General features: G+C 35.4%; 3 protein-coding genes across 3 annotated transcripts; 1 reads left to right on the top strand and 2 right to left on the bottom strand.

Annotated features, from left to right (window-relative positions):
- Window positions 1–3,698: 3,698 nt before the first annotated feature.
- Window positions 3,699–6,952, bottom strand: LOC128721024 (uncharacterized). The gene is made up of 8 exons (XM_053814728.1): window positions 6,887–6,952; window positions 6,327–6,390; window positions 5,575–6,223; window positions 4,436–4,592; window positions 4,182–4,361; window positions 4,031–4,099; window positions 3,878–3,964; window positions 3,699–3,794 (listed from the first exon to the last, which is right to left on the bottom strand). The coding sequence occupies exons 1-8, from the start codon at window positions 6,950–6,952 to the stop codon at window positions 3,699–3,701; spliced, it is 1,368 nt and encodes a 455-aa protein (XP_053670703.1).
- Window positions 6,953–9,883: 2,931 nt separating this feature from the next.
- Window positions 9,884–12,242, top strand: LOC128721019 (putative gustatory receptor 28b). The gene is made up of 5 exons (XM_053814722.1): window positions 9,884–10,669; window positions 10,750–10,932; window positions 11,049–11,117; window positions 11,895–11,981; window positions 12,171–12,242. The coding sequence occupies exons 1-5, from the start codon at window positions 9,884–9,886 to the stop codon at window positions 12,240–12,242; spliced, it is 1,197 nt and encodes a 398-aa protein (XP_053670697.1).
- Window positions 12,243–16,196: 3,954 nt separating this feature from the next.
- Window positions 16,197–18,171, bottom strand: LOC128721012 (uncharacterized). The gene is made up of 7 exons (XM_053814715.1): window positions 17,740–18,171; window positions 17,395–17,519; window positions 17,181–17,319; window positions 16,844–17,026; window positions 16,642–16,713; window positions 16,394–16,480; window positions 16,197–16,316 (listed from the first exon to the last, which is right to left on the bottom strand). Exons 1-7 carry the CDS (start codon window positions 18,169–18,171, stop codon window positions 16,197–16,199), a joined length of 1,158 nt encoding a protein of 385 aa, XP_053670690.1.
- Between the last annotated feature and the right edge of the window lie 3,163 nt (window positions 18,172–21,334).

Raw genomic sequence — 21,334 nt, 5'->3', positions numbered from 1 at the left:
TAAAAAACTGGCCATTGTTGATCTACCTTCAAATAAAATGCATTGCACAGCTGCTGAAGTACATACTGTAGCGCTCTTAACACTCCGTTATCTTGAATTTATCCACTGTTACATGTCAATTGTTTTAACAAACTACTAAGTTATTAAGAGACACAATATTGGAAAACAAAACCCTTTCAATAAAATAGGTACCTTTGATTGGAACCTATTTTTCAGAATCTAGTTTGGCGATAATTATTCCCTCGGTTAAATTTCCTTCAGTAACATATTTACCAAAAGGTACCACGAGTCGTCACAGCTATAAAAAAATGATATACAATAAAACCTTGCAATTGCAAAGAGACGAATATGAGCAGCTAAAATAAGAATTTTAGGAAAAATAATTTCATTTTTTTTTGCAATATTGGCAAAGGTTGTTTTGAAAATTTTTTCAAATAATGTTTTTTTCAATTTGAATGTCCTTTAAAATATAATTTTTAGAGTGAATCGTCAATGAAAATTACATAAACTTTCAAATTTACTGCATCTAACAATGTTTGTTTTCCACTTTTCCAATTATACCAAACTTGTTTCTCAGAAACCTGTCTTTGCTGGTTAACTTTTTTTGTAATTCATCATCTGTTTCCATTGCTTCATATGATCGAAAAGAAAACAATATTTCATGGGCATGGGAATTTTGACTGTCTTTTCTCATCGTGCGTGGTCTTGTATATAGCCTGTGTGAAAAGGTTGTGGTTTTGTTTAATTTATTTTCATCTTCATCAAAGATTCAACACAATACGAATCAGGAGTCTTGCTCGTTGCTCCCCCTCTTCCCCTTCAGCATTAATCTGTAAGTTAGATAAGCTATTTAAAACCTCAAATAATAAGAACCGGCAAGTATTTATCATGTTTCTTGTTCATTGTTTTGACGCTCTGAAAAGAAAATTAGCATGCAGAAAAAAGATAATGAACTAGTTATATAACACAGAACCAAGAGAACGAGTGAGTAACAAATAAACTTGGTATTGGCTCGTCGAAGAGTAAGTTTTTATTTAAGAAGTATGATTTGCTCTAATTATATGCAATGCTATGCGAATTGCCTATGTGCAAGGCGCAAACAAAAGACAACAATTTTAATTCATGATGGTTTAACTTGACACCGTTATTGTATAAGGCTTTAAATCGATTAAGATATAAAGAAGCCCGAATATTTGTGGATCAAATTATGCCACATGGTTCAAATCTACTGAGAGGTATATTTTCTTTTTCATGAGTGCCTTCTGATAGCTTGCACCTATCACTTTCATGAATAGGATGAGTCTATCTTGAAAAACTAGCGACAAATTTTTATAAGATATGTTCTACTCTATTATATCCCTGCAACTGCTACATTGTAGCTTGTTTTCTTTCTTGTGAATGGGGCAGATGGCCTCATGATTCCAATCATAAAGTGATGAGCTGTGTATAACTAACAGCGTTCATGCAGATTGTGGAGTAGGGGAAAAGGGTCGAGACAGCTTTTTGGCGAAAGCCCATCCTCCAGACATTTCTTGCCGGCGTGAGAAGTTTGATCAGCGTAGGAAAGGGAACGGGGAGATGTGAGCTCCTGGCCAACATAGCAGCATTTTACGAAAATAAAACATTGAATGCAACGGGCGTCAAAGTAGGGAAATCCTTGCTAATTATCATTCTTAAAAAAATTTTCTTGTAAATTGTTTACTATGTTAGACATAAAAAGTAACGGAAAGACAGCAGGAAATCAAGCAAAAGTCTAGTTCGAAGCTTTTTCCCGCAGTGGTAGAAAAGCAGTAGAAAAACTATAGAATTGGAAAAATTTTGAAGCAAGATATAAAGATTTTCTCTGAATTTAATGCCTAAGAGACATGGTTTGGGATGTGGAAATCGACATCCATTAGCGTTAGAAGCCACGTTTTAAAATTTTTCTCACGGTAGCGAGAACAGGCATGTAACGTAGCGAGAATCCAAAAACTTCTCTCTGCAAAAACTCTCGGTGGCGAAAGTATCATATGAAGGACGAGTCAAAACAAGGAAAGTGTTCACTATCCCGTAAAAGGTAACGATGAGCGATCGAGCGGAAACCCACCTCGCATGCTTCGGATAAAGAAGGCTCAAAGTTGGGGAAAACCCTGGTAGAATAATTTTTTTTTGCAGTGTGAAATTACATTCAATGAGCTAAGGCTCGAGTCAGGCATGCATCTCGATCGATAGCTTTGCTCACAATGAGGAGAAAATGTACCAAATAAACTATGCTTCCAGATTGACGAATACTCTGCGTTAATTTTTTCTCACGGTAGCTCTGAATGCGGCATGTATTGAGGTAGGAACATCTAACCGGAAAACTCTCATTCTCTCTCAGAATATTTGAGTTAAGAGTTCGACGTGAGAAAAGTCTTATGCATTAGCTTTTTTGGAGGTACTCAAACAAGCGTGAGTCGAAGTAAGAAAATCTTCGTTCAATAGCGTAGCAGGAAAAGCTTCGTCCAAAGGCTTTTCTCGCAATAACGAGAAAAAACATTAATTGAAATGTACGATCAAGCAGGAAACCCCTCATCCGCAAGTTTTTCTTACGGTGAGGGTCAGGTCATGAACATGGGAAAATATTTGCACTATTCTTTTTCTCGTGATAGGAAAAATATCGTAGCTGACTGCGCTAATCTTACCAATAAATTGACTTACCTGCATCACCCACCCTTTCAAACCGAACAATATACCATAGTACCCACATGCAGTATTGCAGCATCGTACAACGCAGCTATCCTTTGCCAATAGGTTTTTATTGCTCGAATCGCAGCTACCTCAAAAAACCGGCATGAACTGCAACTCTCGAGCATCCATACAGCGACATCATAAAATGCCCTTAATGTCTACATTCGCCGATCACATATGTATTCACTGATCAGTATTGGAATTCCATAATAAACCGGTAAACTTCAGGTATTCCAGACCACCATAAAACAACAAACGAAACAACAAGTCCTCAGCCATTCATCTCGTTCGCACACCTAGTTTATCATATTCAAGGACAAAAATGTAAAAAAATGACACTCGCAGCTTAAATCTTCGGTAATTCAATTCAATCGGTATTAATTTTGCCAATATTACCAATTTAATACGCCATCTGACATACGACATCAGAAGTTTTATTTATTACATAGTTTCAATGTTTCATTACTCCTAGTTCCAACGGTATTTTATCTGCATTCAAATCAACCAGTACAATTGAATAGCTAGCATTAAACAGTCCTACATAAATTTTTGTTATATTATTTCTGCAATACGCTTTGCGAATCTCGTGAATGTAGTATTTGCTTAAATTGTCATAAATACAATTAGCAATTAAAGAATCAATTAATATATCATGTATAATATCTTTAAACCATTAAAAAAGATTTTTTTTAGAAAAATCATAAATCGATATATAAGCAAACATTGATTGATAAAGCAGCATATATGTATAGAAACAAATCGTGTATCTCGATGGAGACGCCAAGTGGTTCATGAATGAGAAAGCCAAATATAATCATTACCTATAAGTTGTTTTCCACTACCAGGAATGAAACAATAATTACACACACACACACACACACATAGGACCTTAAGTATTTCCTGCTGTGAAAAGTTTATAATGTTAAGAAAATTTTCGTTTCGTGGTCAATCATTGTTAATTGAAGGCTTAATCTGCTTTTTATATAGCTTTAGGTGTTCGTTGTAGCGTTAACATTAACCAAATTCGGGAACGAGACATCGAATTGAATTAAGATGATAAGGTACGTTGCTGTGGCTCCAATCATCTGTAAAATGGTGTTTACTTTAGATGGATTAATGTAGCATATTGCACAGAAATTGCGGTATTAGCTTTTTCACTCTTTATTACCGTGTACCAAAGTGTCCAATCGTAAACAAATAACCCACATGTTATTACCGGACTACGATGAAGCAGCTGCTGTGAAAATAGATTCAACTGACATGGACAAGAAAAGAATATTATGAATGTGATGTTAAGTTATCCATTTTTAGTATAATATACTTCATTGATGACCACCGTAGAAGATGAACAGTTGATGGCTTTATGCACAAGTACGCCAATTCTATTACCCTGTCGGTTGAACGAAAATCTGAATGAATGCTACAGCTTGTTTCTATATTGCTTGAATTTTGAAATAGTCAGTAATAGTTACCTCACGAGTTATTTTGCTACCAACAGCGATAAAGAACAAGACAAAAAGAAGATAATACAAGTACCACACAAAGTTTAACACACCCATGTAGAATAGTTCGTTACGATATATAAAAGCCCGGAATAGGCCAAATGAACAAACAACTCCAATGACGAAGCATAATCCTACACAAAATGTTATCTAAAATAAATAAGATTAACGAAATCCCAATCTACAAGCTACACTGAAATCTGTGTGAAACGGTTGGTTCTTACCTGTACCGAAAAACAGTAATTAACGAGCTCCACGACGTCATTTAGTTTGTCATGTAGAATTTTAATTTGTTTCAAAACATTGATCTGTTCTTTCTCGCTGCATATCGTAAACTCGGTGCCGAGATTAACAACGGGTAGGTTTGTGGGAAAGTACATTCTGCAAATAAGGAAGTAAACCGCCACGAACAGTATATAGCAAAGTAATTCGTTGTGATGCCAAAAGTGATATTTTAGTACATGAACAAAAACATATTGTAGTATAAGCCCTCGTTGAAGTTTGGTCTAGTATTTAATAAAGTAAATTTATATGCGCGTGTCGGGAAAACACCACTGACGAGCTAATCGTTCTGAGAATGATATGAAACCAATAAAATCAGTAGTTGAACGTCACGACGACTTGTTACATAACTTAATTAAACGGGATTTAACCTGATAAATAAAGGGAGTTTAATATATATGTGTAGAACTTCTGCTGTTTACAGCAACTGGAAGCAAAGCACATCGCGGTGGATCTGTCCAATAGGCTCATTTAATATACAGTATTTTTATTAGCAATAATATAAGAATATTTAAAAATGAAACATTGAGCTTATTAGCTGAATTAGATAAATAGATTTAAGTCCAAAATACGTCACCAGGAAAATAAGAGATTGAATATTGATGCTTGACTCGAGCTTTTTTTGCAACTATTTGTACTCCATTTTGAATAAACTATATTAAATGCACTAGTCGTACGATTATGATACAATGGTTTATGTGCAATCATATGGCATATTATTCCTATTTTTCGACAACCTGAAACCTTCTGTTGTGTCAATAAGGCGTGTTTCTTAAACTAGGTGCGGTCGATAATCGGAAATAGGAAGGTTATTGCCGGCTGCGTGACGTATACCGAGCAGTATACCATTGTATTTTTATGTTTTATATATATATAAATATATATATATATATATATATATATATATATATATATATATATATATATATATATATATATATATATGTGTATATATCTATATATATACATATATATATATATATATATATATATATATATATATATATATATATATATATATATATATATATATGTATATATTTTGTTTTATAATTTTTTATTTCATCAACCAGCATCTTACCCCCAGACATTCTTCAGTGCTTCATAGCGTGACAACACTAACAACAGGGCCAAAGTGGCTTGCAACCATAAATGTACGTAAGTAGTAAAACAGAGTAGCCGTACGAATTGAGAAACGTGTGCATTAAACTGGTTTTGGCCTAGTAACATCAGAAAGAAGTAAGATATGCCAAGGCAAACGAATGGATAAGATATGGAAAAAATGCAAAGATGTTTTGCAAACCGAACTGTTCCTATGTACAAGATTTTACACTTAAACCCTTTACGATTTGCCAATTCAGCCAGCACATTTGAAATGTCGTTAAGCACCAGAAACAACCGATTGATTTTAGCTCCATTCCTAAATACATGAGCCTGCACCACGATCACAGTTAGGTAGCGCAGCACAAAATACAAATCATGCATACGAACTATGATCAGTGATTGTAAACCCAGTTTAAGTTCACCACTATCCAACGAAAAGGTAAGTAGAAGATAACCATAGAATGCGGTGGAACAAATGATTGATGAAATATTGACGAATCGATATGTCGGATGGGTACGTTTTCGCTCGCAAGACACGGGTGGGTTGATGCCAAGGCACTTTACCAATACACTGAAAGTGTTAAATGCGGCGAGTGCGTCCTCTCCAGGTAAAGACATTAGCATGACTGATAAAATTCCGACACACTAATAGCCATTATTATCACGCCCATGACTCCCAAAGGTGCCCTGAATTCATTCTCGCTCAGGTGGCGCCCCTTTCATACTCACTTGAAGGATCTATTGATTGCGTTGTATCTTGACAATAAGAGCAACACTGCGACAGAATATTGAACTATTTGCAGTAGGAAACAGAAACTCGATATGGATAACGCGAGGATTTCTAAAACAGGCGTTTCAAATTTTGCAACATCTCGTTTTACGATTAACATCGTGACAATAAGCAGCATTAAGAATGATGTCAAAAGTGTAATGCATAAGCCCGTTAGACAAAAGTGCTGCCACACATGATCTATTGATTGCCGAAGGATATTCAGTTGTAAATCAATTTCATGAAGCATTCTGAAAAAACGAGCTATGTCGCGCCGCACTACCCACGCAAAAATAATTGCAAAGTTTGTTACCATGAGCTCACTAAACATGTAGCCATTTTCCATCACAACAATTATCTGAGAGTCATAGAAATTGTTTTTGTTTGTCATTTGAAAGTAACTATAAATTGCATAGGAATAAACTATGATAAACGTAGTAGAATAGACTACAGCCGAACAAAATTCAGTTATGCCAAGACTGGAATGATATCTCAAATTATACGGGGCCAATCCTGTAACTTTCAGAAGAAGGAAAAACGGGTGAATCGTTTCGTGAACGTTCCAAATATTGAACCACCAGGCCATTGCTATGACACACCGCACTCTAGAACAAAGCGAATGAAACTGAAACGCTGACCGCCGTAGTGCTCAATTTACGGTATGGGAAAAAAATTACTTGTACAAAAACTTTTCCTTTTCATTGTATGCATTGTATTTCAGTGCATAGTTGTATTTATAAGATGCTCGCGCATTGTGTGTATTACATATGATAACTCAAAATATGTAGCATATATATTGTAACAAATCAGGGTTTGAAATATTTTGGCATTCAACTACTAAATATGTCAATTATACTAGCGTGCATTACTCGGAAGCAACTATTTGCACCAAATTTCGGATATCGGTGGCCTATACCCTGCTTCTCATTCCTCACAAAAAGTGATGAAGCTTAAGCTTTAAGGCAGAGGCCAAAAATATATCTTATAAAATCCTCCGTTTCTACTATATTTTTTTGTAATTAACTTTTTTAAACATTTAGCTGATCATTCAAGCTTAAAATTCATTTGATTCATTCGTCAACATAGCGAAAGCAGCCGCAGTTCGTATCTTGTCGAAGATAAAAACAAACAGCATCTGCATTTTGCATGAGCTATAATGAATTTTTCACGCTAAGATTGTATCGAACATGTAAGATGATAATACAATTGCGGTGATTAAACAGCTACGTTGAAAGATTAAATAGCTTAAAATGTTGAAATTATGCAAAAGTTAAACGTAGCCCCCTTTAACATATAACGTCACGACGAGACGTTAAAGACGAGGAAAATCAGATATGATTGAGTTCGGATATAAATTTCCCGTACGCTAATGAATATGCCATTCCGAATAAACTGCTATACACTTTTGGCCGCCGCGTAGACGGAGCGTTTTGGTAAAGATTACTTCTAACCGGTTGCAGATCGAATGGAGCAAATCCACACAATCTTTGTGTCCGATACAACACTTGTATGGATTGGTACACATTGAGGGAATTATTCAACAAAAAAGCAAGAACACTTCAAACTGACTGCCTCTTATCCTTATGCCAATAATATTGAAACTGACATTAAGATTATGCAAACTGTACGTAAAAACCCTTCCGGAAACGATTAACTCGATCTTTTAAGTTGTATTTACTGATTTTTCTACATTTTTCTACATCTCATCTTGTGGTCTAGTGGTATCAATATCGAATGGCTTAGGGATTAGCTGGAAAACTTCTTATAAAAAAAACGAAAAGTTCATGTATATGTGTAGTGACGTTGTCCATTCTCATAAAATTGGGTTTGTGTTTGTGAATATTGTGGGACGCAACAGATGCGTATATACCTTAGGCCAATATGGCACATGTCAATAGCGAAGAATACCCATCAATGAGAGGCACGCAAAAAACACCTCGTCTAAAGCATGTTTTCAAGAAAAGATCCCATCTGAAGTAGGCTTTGCGGCTGAAAAAGCTTCTTTCAAGGGATGAAGTTTGGTCAAAAAGGATTAAAAAAGCCAATATCTTTTTGATGAAGATTTGATTCTGTAAAACTGATGTTCGGATTATCCCCTTTTTTAATTATCTTTTCATTGGGAATGCTCAGATGCTACTGTTTATTCATGGTCGTATTTAGTTCATTTACAATTCATTAATTCATTTTAGTTCATTATTCTTCATAGGTTAATTCATTTGTTTAGTATCCAACTCATTTGTTAAGTATCCTATCTTTTTCGTTTAATATTCCCAGTTGAATTCCTTGCTTTATTTCTAACACTTTTTTTACGTGTTAGTGAGAGAAACATTGAATGAAGGTGCACCCTAGGCGGGGAACAGAAAAGCGGATGAAAGCTCGAAGGTCTCGAAATATTTTTTTACAGTTATTTATTTGATCATGTTGTATATTTGATAACTCGAGCACATTCACAATACTCCACCCGACATTAGGGTGATCGATGTATGCTTCGCAAGATGTGTAGGTCAGTAGGAAGGTAATAACGCTGAAATTCATGCGATTTATAGAAATCTAGAAGACATTTCCCTTACTGCAATCGTTAGAGTCGTTAAGGTCTTACATAGGGTAGAGGTACAATCAAAACTCTTGAAAAAATAGCACGCTTAGTTGATGACGCTTAACGTGGGCATGAAAACATTGGTTTGCTACGTTGCAGTTATTGTAATTATTTTTCTTATTGTTAGCCGATACGATGACACAGTTATGCCTAAAGAAATGCTTATTAAGCTATCTGTTTTCCATAGCGACAAAGCGAGGAGAAGCTTGTCTGTTACTTAGTTCTCAAGGTAGATGACATAGAAGTGAGAAAAATACCTTTGATAGCTAAGGAAGGAACATGTGAAAATGCATGTGACGAAAATAAGGAAACTAAGTAATGTGCTCGGTAATTATTTAGAACATTCATTTCCACGAGGTCTAAACTTAGCCCAAAAAATCATGTTTTTGTATACCAACATCTAGATTAATACAAATAATCCGCTAATCGTGTCTACGATTCTTTGACTGTTCTTCGTTGGAAATTCTTTCATGTTGAATCAATTTGGAAGCTTGTAATTTTTACTGCTGTTTCTATGCAGCCATTTACTTGCAACTGTTATCCTCGCAGCCATAATTACAAATTCATATATTGAAGTTATCATTTCGCTTTATCAAATCGCGATGGGCCTGGTTGCAGTCATAGTCACGACGTCCATATCCAGACTTTAACCAAAGTAGGAGCATGCTTTCACTTTTTTAGCTATGCATATTTGAATTGATCGATATCTGAATTTAAATATTCAACACATTGACAGGTATATCTTGGCTTTTGATCTAAATTGTTTTCGTTCAAATTGGAGATTGTTTCAATTGAATTTATGATAATTACGACTTTCCGTGAGTCTTCACCATACACGTTGAGAGCATCGAAAAAACCTGTATACTCAACTTCTAGTGTTAGATGAGCATTTGACAGGCCTCCCTAACAAAATTGTAGGTTATGCCGAACGGAAATCGTAAACTTTTCGCTTCACTGCTACGTTTCCCAAAACGTGATGTGTTTGATTGTGTGCCGTTGCATTATCTTGTACTAAAGATGAGCGGCATGGGCTGCATTACTCCTCGAGCAGATGTTCGAAATGGATCTACCATCACGACGTTCTTGGATGTTGGGCTTTTTATTACGAATTTAATGTTGGCTATAAGCATGATGATTTACGGAACATTTATCGCACACCAACATGTCCTGCAATCCCCTGTCATGTATATCGGAACAAAGCTGGTCAATTTCACCTGTTATGGATCTACTATCTATGGTCTGATGAGCTGCTTTATAAATCGACATGAAATCTGGAAATTCTATAATGAAGCCTTCACTATCGATGGCATGCTGCACAAGCTTGGAGAACGAACCAATTTCAACCGCAGCTTTGTTTTATTCGTCACCTACTATGGCCTTGCCATGGGTACATGTATAATACTAATTGTCGTGATATACCAAGAGAATATGTGCTGGATGCTGTTGTTAAACATGAGCTACTCCTACTTTTGTCTTACAACATTTCACATCGTCAGTTTGACATGCTTGGACGTGATATGGGTGCGCAATTTGCGTTTGAATAGAGTCTTTCAGAAAATTGGATTTTCTTCGGAAAGAAATTTAAACGGAGCCACACAGCTGACGGTTCATGGTGCAAATGACATTCTGCAGTTCCGACAAATCATGCAGATATTCGATCTGATTTGTGATTTGGCCGATAAAGGTAGTTTTTACTATGGCATACAGGTAAGCAATATATCATTAGCGGTACTAGCATGGTAATTTTAACGACATTTTTACTCACTTGAATTAATCTTTCGTTTTAGATGATGATCAGTATGGCTGGTTCGTTCATATATTTGCTTTTCTACACGTTTGCTTTTACGTTAGTTATTCGTTCGGTACTGCCATTTGAAAGTGTATTCAATGCAGGGTCTATTATATCTTACATGATGTTTGCGTACAATGTTCTAATAGTGGCTTTATTTGGAAACTCTATAAAACAACAGGTATTTTCATACAACAAATTTATACATAGAGTGCTACATATTATGAAAATCAAGCTTATGAATATCTGCATAAAATATTACAAATCTATAGGCGTTATAATTATATTACTTCACAGGGAAAATTTACATCCCAACTGATTGACCGTGCCATCAATGCGACAAATAATCCCGGAATAATCGAGATGGTAAATAATTCGACAAGGAAACTTTTATTTTAGAAAGTAGTTCTCTTGTCGTTCATATATCCCTAACGTTGAACTTTTATTGGAGAAAATTGCAATCATATTTTTTACACATTGTTTATTTTTTTTATCTATGATATGTATCTTCCAAATAGTTTTTCATTGTGAAATAGAATAATGCTTTCGAGTAGCCCATACCCGACTAAACATTTTTACCTCATTTTTTATCTTTGTACCAGATGCTTCCAGCGAAAAACTTTTCAATAGCACACGTAATTTTTATGTGTTTTCATTTGTCGAGCCTTCCTTTATAACCGATCAATCGTTAAATTATATAAATTTATTTGAATTTTGATGTGTCGATCTATTTAGATTTGGTTTTTGAGTTTTTAGATGTGATGAATGAGAAATTTAAATCAATATATTTGAAAATTATAATATTTATTTTAAATATTGATGTTCGTTCAAACAATTTATTTTTAAATTCATGTAACGACTCAATTTTGTTTTACTATACTCTGTTTCAGAGCTTTCTGTTTCATTATTGTAAAATCTCAATATTATTTAAAAACTAAAATAATTGTAATTAAAAATTATTTTTGGGATATTTTCATGCTTAAATATTGACGAATAATTGAATAATGAATTATCATCGAACCTTATTGAATGGTGATTACATATAATTAAAATTCTGAAAAAAATATCTACTCTTCCTAACCGAAGTGCGTGAACTTTGTACTGATTGTAGTTATGCCATCGTATTGATGCATCCATGGATAGCTCGAAATATTTTTATTGCAGTTGGGACATAGAACACCCCTAGTTACATGTGGATTGTTTCCATTCGACTGGACTTTATTTTTTTCGGTAAGTATTGTATGTCTAGTATTTTCTGATAATCAAACCCAACAATGTACTTGCACATTTGGGTGTAAAAAATCCTTATAAAGATAACTGATAACTTATAAAGATTTTGTTTTATGAAAATTTTGTTTTGTTTACAACGATTGAAGAAAGAACTAAACTACATTGCTAATCTTTACAAACTCTTTTCAGATTCTGTCTACTGCAGCAACTTATATAATCATATTATTGCAATTTGAAAGTGCTGGAAATTCCACGACTTAAAATGCATTGTATTTACAGTGAACATGATTCAATTGTTGTATATTAGATATCACGCAACACCAGTTTTAGTCTAACATACCGAAAGGGATAAATAAAACAATAATTTAAACCTGGAAACCTGTGCCTACTATACAATCTATTCGTGGTAAAATGTCATTATGTTGAAACATCTTATTTGCCGCTAAATCTGCGTTTAAAACAACAATCGCTTCGTCTCCTTATTCGCTCCACTGTATCTAACCCGCTGGTACTAGAAAATTTTAAAACATTGCTAGATATACATTCGAAGTGCAAAATAATGAGATTCTATCACGACTTTCTTTCTTTACTCATAAACGCTAATGTTGATCAATTGTCCTTTGATGTCAGCCTACCAGAAACCTATAATTCATTATTACACACAGACTCTTCGTTAAGGGAAGAGATCAAGTGCATACCTGATGATCTTCGACCTGATGACTTCGAGCCAAATTCCCAACATTTTTGTGATGATTCGCTGGCAGAACATATGGGATACGGACGAGCTTGGGAGGTCCTCTTTTCAAATTCACCTCAAGTTTCCCAACGACCCTGGTTCCATGGTCTCAAAATGATCCGTACATTCATTCGAATGATGTCTAGACTCATGTCGAATCATTATGCTATGAACGTCGCATAGGTATTGTCGGCTCCAATATATGTAGCTGTGGTCACGGTTTCCACGACATCGATCACATTCTCTGGTCTTGTGTGGAACTCAACGCCGTCAGACCTGATTTACTATCCGCGGTTTGGGCATCGGGAAGATCACCTGGGATGCCGATATGCGACATCTCGAGTCTTAGAGACTGGGATTACGCCAAAATAATATATAAATTTGCCAGAGTGACTGGAAACACCCTTTGATAACGACACCCCCTTTTCGTTCGTTTGTCTATCTGTACACTACTCTTCGCATACATAGTAGAGGGAAACAATTGATTTCAGAATAGTATCATTCAAAAGAAATAAAAATGATTTCTCTTTTCAGAAATACCATAAGAGGGAAATGAATGCAGCTACCCCTGAATATAACAGGAATTGACACGGTTCAATCGGTCTCTCGAATAAGTACGCATCTGATGGATCTGATGGATCTGCAACGGCCTTTCAAGGATTAGATCTACATGATATCAAGTGATACAAGTGAAGAATATCTACCGTTTCATGAAAATATCCCGCATTCCCAAGGCGTGATTTTCGAAAAGCTACCCCTTATTGAAACCTCTTGACAGCACCGGGAACGATTTTGTTCTGCGTTTAACGTTCTCCCAACGTTGGATCGACAATAGTGAACCAAACGCCTGGATGCGTGGTTGCTATTTATCTCAGTCTTTCTTGACCGGTATTATACAGAACCATTCGCGCAAGTTTAACCTGCGTTTTGATGATTTGATGATGAACTTTGAGGTTACGCAGTTTGAATCCGTCGAAGAAGTTAAGGAATTTTCAGAAATGACTACCTTTGTAAAGATCTCAAAAATCTACCAAAGCTTGCATGTGTTACATGTCACAGAACCATTACAAAAACTCACCGAGTCAGCCCGGGATAAGGCTATCTGCGGCTGTTGGGAGGAAATGCCTTTCAGCTCACATTCATTTTAAATCCTATATCTCTTACACCATGCTCCTTTCGATGACGTTGATGTCATCTATGCAGACAAGAGATGGCAAGCAAGCAAGAATGGTAGCGCAAGCTTTCGTGCCAGTTGATCAAACGACGAAAAGAGGAAAAATGGGTTTCCTCGTGAAAGCTCACCCAACTATATGTGTACCAAATGTATCAAAAGAAATTGGGGGTAGGGGGAGACGGTAGAAGTTGGAAAAGTTCGATCCTTATCGCAACAGAAAGCTCACTTTTCCACTAACTTTTTTGTAACAGGAATAATTGTATCAAAAGGAAGATAGAAGAAGTGATAGAAAAAAATCAGCGTCGCAAATATCGTCTTTAGATTTTCAAAAGGAGGAAAGTAAATAAAATAACAAGCTTCAGCACAAAAGAAATCTAACTTGATAACACTCTTTCGCAGGTAGATGGTGGGGGCAAGAGAGTGAGCTTAAAGACTTCGAATATTGAATTCAACTACATATTGAAGAGTTCGTAGCAAGGCCAATGCTTTCTGTTACCTGTTGCTCTTCAGCTGCAAGTTAGCATTACATTCCACTTCCAAAGATGGTGGGGATACTTCAACATTTACATCTAGACTAATGAGCCGCTAGATTCTGCATTCCGCTCTCATATCTGGTTCTTCTAGCAGTACTCCTCACTATCGCGATACATTATGCCCCGGTACATGCCATCTAAAAAAGCCGGTCCAACTACTTCTTCCCCTGTTCCACCAGAAGACGCTGGTTTGAATGAAACAATCGGATCTGCTGTCACCTCACTGTATGTAGTTCTACATATTCTGACGAGTTCCCCAAGACAGCAAATAAGTTTTTTTTACGTTTCAACGTGCGCTACATTCAATGCATTTTCTTACCACCGCGAGTAAAAATATCGAACAAAGCTTTTTCTCACCACGTAACAATAATCTAATGCCTTTTCTGCTCTGTGAACGGTTGTGTAGCGAAACATTTCCGGTGCGGGTCAAGATCCGACAGAATCGACCTAGAATCTAAAATTTATCGATCTAGTCAGGATCGATGAGGCTACACAGCATCTCTTAACACTACTATTACCCAATACGCCCTTAGTGTACAGAGCGGTAACATTCTTCCTCCCCCTATAACTGAGCTTGGGTATACGGGAAAAAACAAACCCCATTAAGATGAGGGAAGCTAGCTAATCTTTTGAGGATGGAGTGGTTAGTCTGATTAAACTGTCCTGGCAATTCCTGGACGAGGTTTGTTCCACTTCCATGTTCACTTTTCTCAGTATCTTTTTTCATGCGTCGCGTGAATTTTTTTTGAGTTCCAAAGCCTTGCTCATTCCATCCAATATTCCGCATCATTAAAGCTACTTTGATTCGAATTTTTCCGCCTCGAGTCCCAGTTTTTCGGTACTATCGTTTTGCTATCGTAAGAAAACAAATAGTGCGAATATTTACGATATTAATTTACTTACCCTCATCGTGAGAAAAACTTGCAGATGAAGGGTTTCCTGCTCGATCGTACATTTTAATCAATGTTTTTTCTCGTTATTGTGAGAAATGCCCTTAAACGAAGCTATTCCTACTGTGAAGCTCATTTGATACGAAAAACTTTTTTCACTACGTTTTTGTGATACGCTTAAATTCGATGACACTTGATTTGGAACTGCCTAACGTGGATTTTTCCGCCGCGAATCCCTTATCACGTGATGATTTTTATCGTAATTACAAGGACAGTTTTGAACAACATTTCACCACTTCGATGCTCATTTTCTACACTGTTTTTATACGCTAACGTGATTGCTTAATACCATAACCAATTTTTTTTATTATCTACTAGAAGACAAACTGTTGGACAAACTTGTTTAAGGCAAGGATTTTCTCCTTCTAGATGCCACTTGCGATTCAATGTCTGTTTTTCACGTTCGCGATAAAAGTTGCACGGACTACGATTTTTCAACCGCGAGCTTGGAACGCCTCCTCTTTGCCACAACTAGTTGGTTAGATAAGGGACTTTTCGCATTGGAGCTTGTTCTGCCTCCTCTTCCCCTTATTTTATAAATTTCTTACGACCACGATAAAATTTCCTAGCTGGTTGAGCTTTCGCACGAAAGCTTCCTCTGCATTCCTTTGCCACATATGCCCGCAATTTTGACTCTGTCTGTTACTCCGCTAGTTTCATCGGTAAAATACAAAGACCACCACTTGGCCACCCCGGTGAAGAAAAAATGGAAACTCCCATACAACTTCCTGTTAAGAAAGTCTATAATATTCGCTAGGAAATACAAACGAAAACCGATTTGGACAAAATTTGCAAATATGTTTCATTTAATTTTTTGCTTTTTTATCGATGGGTAGTATTATGCTCATGGTGTAATTGCAATATGCCACTGATGAAGAATTTAGGTACTCCAAGCTCAAACTGAATCAATATAATGCTGTACGTAGCAAATGCAGAAGTAATCTGAAAAAATCGAAAGTTGCAGCAAAGCAAAACTGAATTAAATGCAAAATGCGACAAAATAGCGCTACTCTACTCACCGAAAACAGCAAAGTCCAATCGAAACAAAACAATCCACATGATACAACCGGCTTTTGGTAGTGCAGAAATCGAGAAAACATAACCAGCTACATAGAAATCGAAGAAAATAAAAACAAACATTTTAAAGTGACGTAATAATCGACGTAATCATTACATAGCTCATTTAAAGCGATTTAACAATAGCAACATCAATTTGATGATACAGGTCGTGTGAAACTTATATTAGAACTCGTACATCCTTACTTACCCGTTGTACCACTTCCGGGTATTTAGATAATTGATTTATTGCTTTATGGACAAGCATGGCGGTCTTCTTACCCTATGACAATTTGTTTCAAATCGCAAACACATTTGTTCCATTGATGTTTAGAGATATCGGTCAAAACATTAGATATTCAATGAGATAAGCATATAAGCAAAGGAAAGCAAAGCAAAGGAATGAAAGTCACCTCTTTTTTGAGATCAGCACCAAATTTGATGAGCAACACAAACAAAATTGTGAATAACACTGTGATTGCAGTATAGACTATTGCAAGCGCTTGCAAAATTGGAGCTGGATTGGATATTACATGACTAATGGCAAGAATGGCGAAAACAACTGTTATTACGACTGTAGCACAAAACATCATTGGCTGAAATTAATGGATATACGGTGTTTGTTGTCATAGATTACAAGCTTCTTTTATGAGATTATGATGGAAATCTTTGGGCTAATAAAATTTAAAAAAATCAGTTCACAGCTATTCTTAAGAATCCCTTGCAAAAAATCAAACAACAATCAATTACCAGCCACACAAAGACCATGCAAAACAAGCGAATGGCATCACACAGCTTGCTGTATATTTCGATGAGCACATGCAATTTTTTAAGCATTTCGTTGGAAGAAACCTCTTGACCATCAGCAGTTTGCTGTAGAAAACAAATGCTATCGAATTGAAAAATTGGTAAATGTCAGTTGAATTCATTATTAGCTGCATTCTGGGTAAATTGTGCAACTTACTATATATGTTTATTGAGTACTTGAAACCGCTCTCGAAAACTATATAATCCTGCTATAAACGCTGAGACTGAGGTTACGTGTAGTGTTCTCATAACATAGTAATAGATGAGTGCCAATTGCATATTCTTGCTTATAGGAATACTTTTTGTGTTAACAGTGTTTCCAACAACAGTTTCATTTAAAATAAGCAACCCTTGGCAGAGCAAGGAACAAAACAGCATTGTTACGCCTACACAATGAATTTTTGAGTGTTGTATCGAACGGAAATAAATTGAAAACTGAAACAATACCAATAAAGCCAAAAATGAATAATACCAATAATCAACTTCAAATAACTTTTTTTACCAGTTCATCGGCTTTTTGTACCAAGCCTACCATATGTACGAATTTCTGGCGAAAAATAATCGTTAGTGAAGCCGAAATTGAACAATCCATTCCAGCCAGCAGATATAACACAAAAGTTATTATTATCATAATTCGAGAGACCGGTAGTTTAAAAAACGCTTGGGGCCAAGAAGTGTACAACATTTGCAAAAAAAATGTTTGCCACAATATGAAAATTGTTATGTCCTTCAATTTGATGTCTGTTTTAAGCGCCTGGAAGGAATTACACTCCCTCGATTGATATCGATGTATAGTAAATGGAAAAAGTCCGAATAACTTTAAAATGCGAATATTTGGTTGAAATGATTCGAGGTAATTTTCGATCTTAAACCAATATTTATGCTCGTTTATTGTTTGTTGTTTTTTTCTCTCAGTCGCTAAATTTCTTTTCATCTTAGTGTTGTGATATTTCAGAAATTATTGATTGTTTAAGATCTTACAAAATTGATCACCATCACACTGAAGTTAGCATTGGCTAAAACCTATAAAATTCACATTTATTTTAAGATTGAGCATAACACGTAAAATTGATTGAATACAAAAGCGTATCACTGTTTAGGGCTGCCAACTAACGACTAACAGCAGTTTTAAAGAGAAAATGTTCTATTCCGGAGATTATGCTCATAGAATAGTTCCTACAGTTTGCTTTACAGGGTGTGACCACGCAAATACAAACAATATGTGTGCTAGCAGTCAAACTAATTGATGGAACAGTGAAACGAGTAGAAAGGAATAACAGATTGTATGACATAAACACTGTAAACAAATGTTGAATAAAATAAAACGAGTAGGAATGAGTAACAGATTGTATGACATAAACACTGTAAATAAATGTTTAATTAATAGTATCGTTTCAAATTACAACATAAGTAACGTTTTAAATGACTGTTAAAAATGACATTAAAGAGAACCGAAGAATTGTTTATATGTTTGTTCTTCTTCTTCTTCTTCTGTGCTAAATGGGATATAGCCTTCTATATTTGAATTCTCCAAAGAGTCACTTCTAATATATTCAAATGTTGACCACTTCTTTATAAGCTCGTCTATCTAGAGTCATATTCCTTACAGTGAAATACACCGGATACAACCGTCCACTTCGAGAAGCAACGATTGTATATTTATATGTGTAAATATAATTTATATGTTGATTGGGCGATGAGAAAGAGCAGGAGAGGAGCGCAGGGGTAAAAAATGCGCCTCAGTTATGAAAACAGAACAGGGGTTGAGAAGGAAAGACGAAACAGATTAAAAGCTCACTCAATAAAATGGTTTATTTGGAACGATTTGTTTATTTGAAATGATTTCAATTTAGAAAGCTCCAAATATAAATGAAGCATTGACAGAAATAGTTCACAAAAATACCTTTTCTGAAATACTCGAAAACTCGAAAAAATATTAAACCCGTTATATGTCATAACATGCGTACATCAAGAAACGTACAAAGGTATAGGTACAGGAAGCATGGAAAAGAAAATTTATCCCGCCTAATAAAATTACTATTTTTCGTGCAGTAAGAAACAGCAAAACAATATTGATAAGTGACCTGGTGTTGGCAAGAGCGACGTATGCAGGTAGAGGCAAGGGTGATCATAAGTCCCATTTTTTTTATTCGCTTATGCTATATTTGATATTGCCAATTGAAAGTCTGAATTTCCAATTGAAAGATAGTTAACTAAGAAAATTACAGACTTCTATCATTTATGTCTTCGAAATACAAAGCTCCAAAGTCAAAAAAGCTGGCCAAAAAGCTCAATTTTCAGCGATTCAGTACCCACAATTTACCTAACTATTTCAGTAGTTTTTTTTAGGCATAAAATGGGTATATTTTATCATCACCAACGCTTTTTAGATTCAAATTAGTATATGTTTCGGATTCTAGATTTCACAAGTAAATAATTAAAACAACGATGGATAAGAAATGGTTTTATTTTTCTAATTTTAATTCCTTGTTTAATTAATTTAAGTGTTGACTGTTTGAAGTAAAAGCTATATTTTCTAAAAGACCCTTCTTCTTAAAGACCTACTTTCTCAATGCTGTGATTTAAAAACAAAACCAACATTGATCAAAATGTTGATAATGGAAAGGCTAAAAAACAAGTAAAAACGTGGTAAACAAGACATGCGCTCAACGACAATTGCTGCCGTAAGGTGGGGGTGAATGGTAAGGTGGGAGGTGAATAAGGATGAGTATTCATCTATTACTTACATTTGTGTTAGTTACAATGCATTGACCAAGCACATTAAATAATTACCTTTGCAGACCTTTGCTGTACTGGAATTTGTATATTAGGTACAAAAATAACATTCGTCGTCAATAACATGATCGTTAAGGATTGATGTATAATCCAATAACGATTGATCCAATATGAACCTGAAACAAGGAAAACTTTGCACATGTTTGGATGTCGCATGCTTGGCGCATGATTGAAGTTAAAAAAATCAAATCATACTAAGTTTTGTTACAAAAGCGCTTTTGAACTTGGTTTATTTTAAATTGTTGTTTAGCTATGGAAAAAAATATTTATCACCGCGGTTTGTTCCGGGCTGCCCCTTAGTGGTATGGTCAGAAACTTTTTTTTCTTTTTCAATATGATTAGACAAGCGGCTAGTGAAATGCTCCAGAACCGATCTTAATAAACTATAAATGTATCAAACTTAGTGAACCTCACAACCAGGGTACGTCAATAAATGTGGGCTGGTTAACAAACTTTTTTCTTTTTTTTTTATATTATTTTTATGAGATACTTTGAGCCAACATGGCTACATTTGATTCTTTGGGTGACCAAACGTAAAAACTACGCATCACCGATACGCGACCAATGCATCAATAGGTTAACGATCAATGGTGCAGAATCTTCAATAAATCAGAGTAAAAAATAGGTGAAAAGATTTGACGATTGAAGGTCATCGAACCATTTCATATATAAAGTGAATTGCAGTCAGAGTAAGATTGATAATCTTTTCGGCCAGAATTGATGATGGGAAAAATATTTTTTAATCCGCTACATTACCAAGAGCAGCTACACTAGCTGATGATGTAATACTATTGATACCTAGCATTGAGCGCCGTCCGTTCGACGTCGTTTGAAATCCTTTATTCCGGCCTTTTGGACCATTTATATGTCTCAGTTTTGCAGTCCTAAAAGTCCTCAAATATAAAGTTCAACCATGTGAAAAATTAAGAAATAAATAAAAAAAAATAAAACAAAAAAATAAATAAAAAAAAAGAAACAAAATAGAACCGTTTACCAATCATGCCGAAATACATTTTTGTATAAGATGCATGACATGTAAGAAAGATACCGGTGTTAGTTAATTAGTTAAATTTATTTCCAATTTTATACATTTCATTTTTACACTTGCTGGATGTAAAGTAGTAGTTATGGGTTCGACTTAGCCATCTTTACTCATTAAATGAATTACAGTTATTATGAAACAAATAAGTTCGTGATTCGACATCGAGTGTGTCCTTATTTTATGCATTTGAGGGAAAGTATGTAACTGGAATTTGAGAAATCCTCAACTCAAAGCGAAGTAAGCCTAATGTTTTAGGGTA

The sequence above is a fragment of the Anopheles nili genome, chromosome 2 (genome assembly GCF_943737925.1).
Source record: "Anopheles nili chromosome 2, idAnoNiliSN_F5_01, whole genome shotgun sequence".
Lineage (NCBI taxonomy): Eukaryota > Metazoa > Arthropoda > Insecta > Diptera > Culicidae > Anopheles > Anopheles nili.
The sequence above is the reverse complement of the archived record's forward strand: the minus strand, read 5'-3'. Positions and strand labels throughout refer to the sequence as shown.

What these genes read in the sequence shown, in the direction of transcription:
- LOC128721024 (XM_053814728.1), bottom strand. Translation starts at nt 6,952, where the DNA reads ATGGCCTGGTGGTTCAATATTTGGAACGTTCACGAAACGATTCACCCG. An exon ending in GCACTGAAGAATGTCTGGGG is followed by an intron (nt 4,593 to 5,574) that starts GTAAGATGCTGG and finishes CCTTATTTGCAG; the next exon opens with AATGTACTTTCCCACAAACC. An exon ending in GTAGCAAAATAACTCGTGAG is followed by an intron (nt 4,100 to 4,181) that starts GTAACTATTACT and finishes TTCAACCGACAG; the next exon opens with GGTAATAGAATTGGCGTACT.
- LOC128721019 (XM_053814722.1), top strand. Translation starts at nt 9,884, where the DNA reads ATGCCGAACGGAAATCGTAAACTTTTCGCTTCACTGCTACGTTTCCCA. An exon ending in GTTTTTACTATGGCATACAG is followed by an intron (nt 10,670 to 10,749) that starts GTAAGCAATATA and finishes CTTTCGTTTTAG; the next exon opens with ATGATGATCAGTATGGCTGG. An exon ending in ACTGGACTTTATTTTTTTCG is followed by an intron (nt 11,982 to 12,170) that starts GTAAGTATTGTA and finishes AACTCTTTTCAG; the next exon opens with ATTCTGTCTACTGCAGCAAC.
- LOC128721012 (XM_053814715.1), bottom strand. Translation starts at nt 18,171, where the DNA reads ATGAAAAGAAATTTAGCGACTGAGAGAAAAAAACAACAAACAATAAAC. An exon ending in GCATGGTCTTTGTGTGGCTG is followed by an intron (nt 17,027 to 17,180) that starts GTAATTGATTGT and finishes CATTAATTTCAG; the next exon opens with CCAATGATGTTTTGTGCTAC. An exon ending in ACCCGGAAGTGGTACAACGG is followed by an intron (nt 16,481 to 16,641) that starts GTAAGTAAGGAT and finishes ATTTCTATGTAG; the next exon opens with CTGGTTATGTTTTCTCGATT.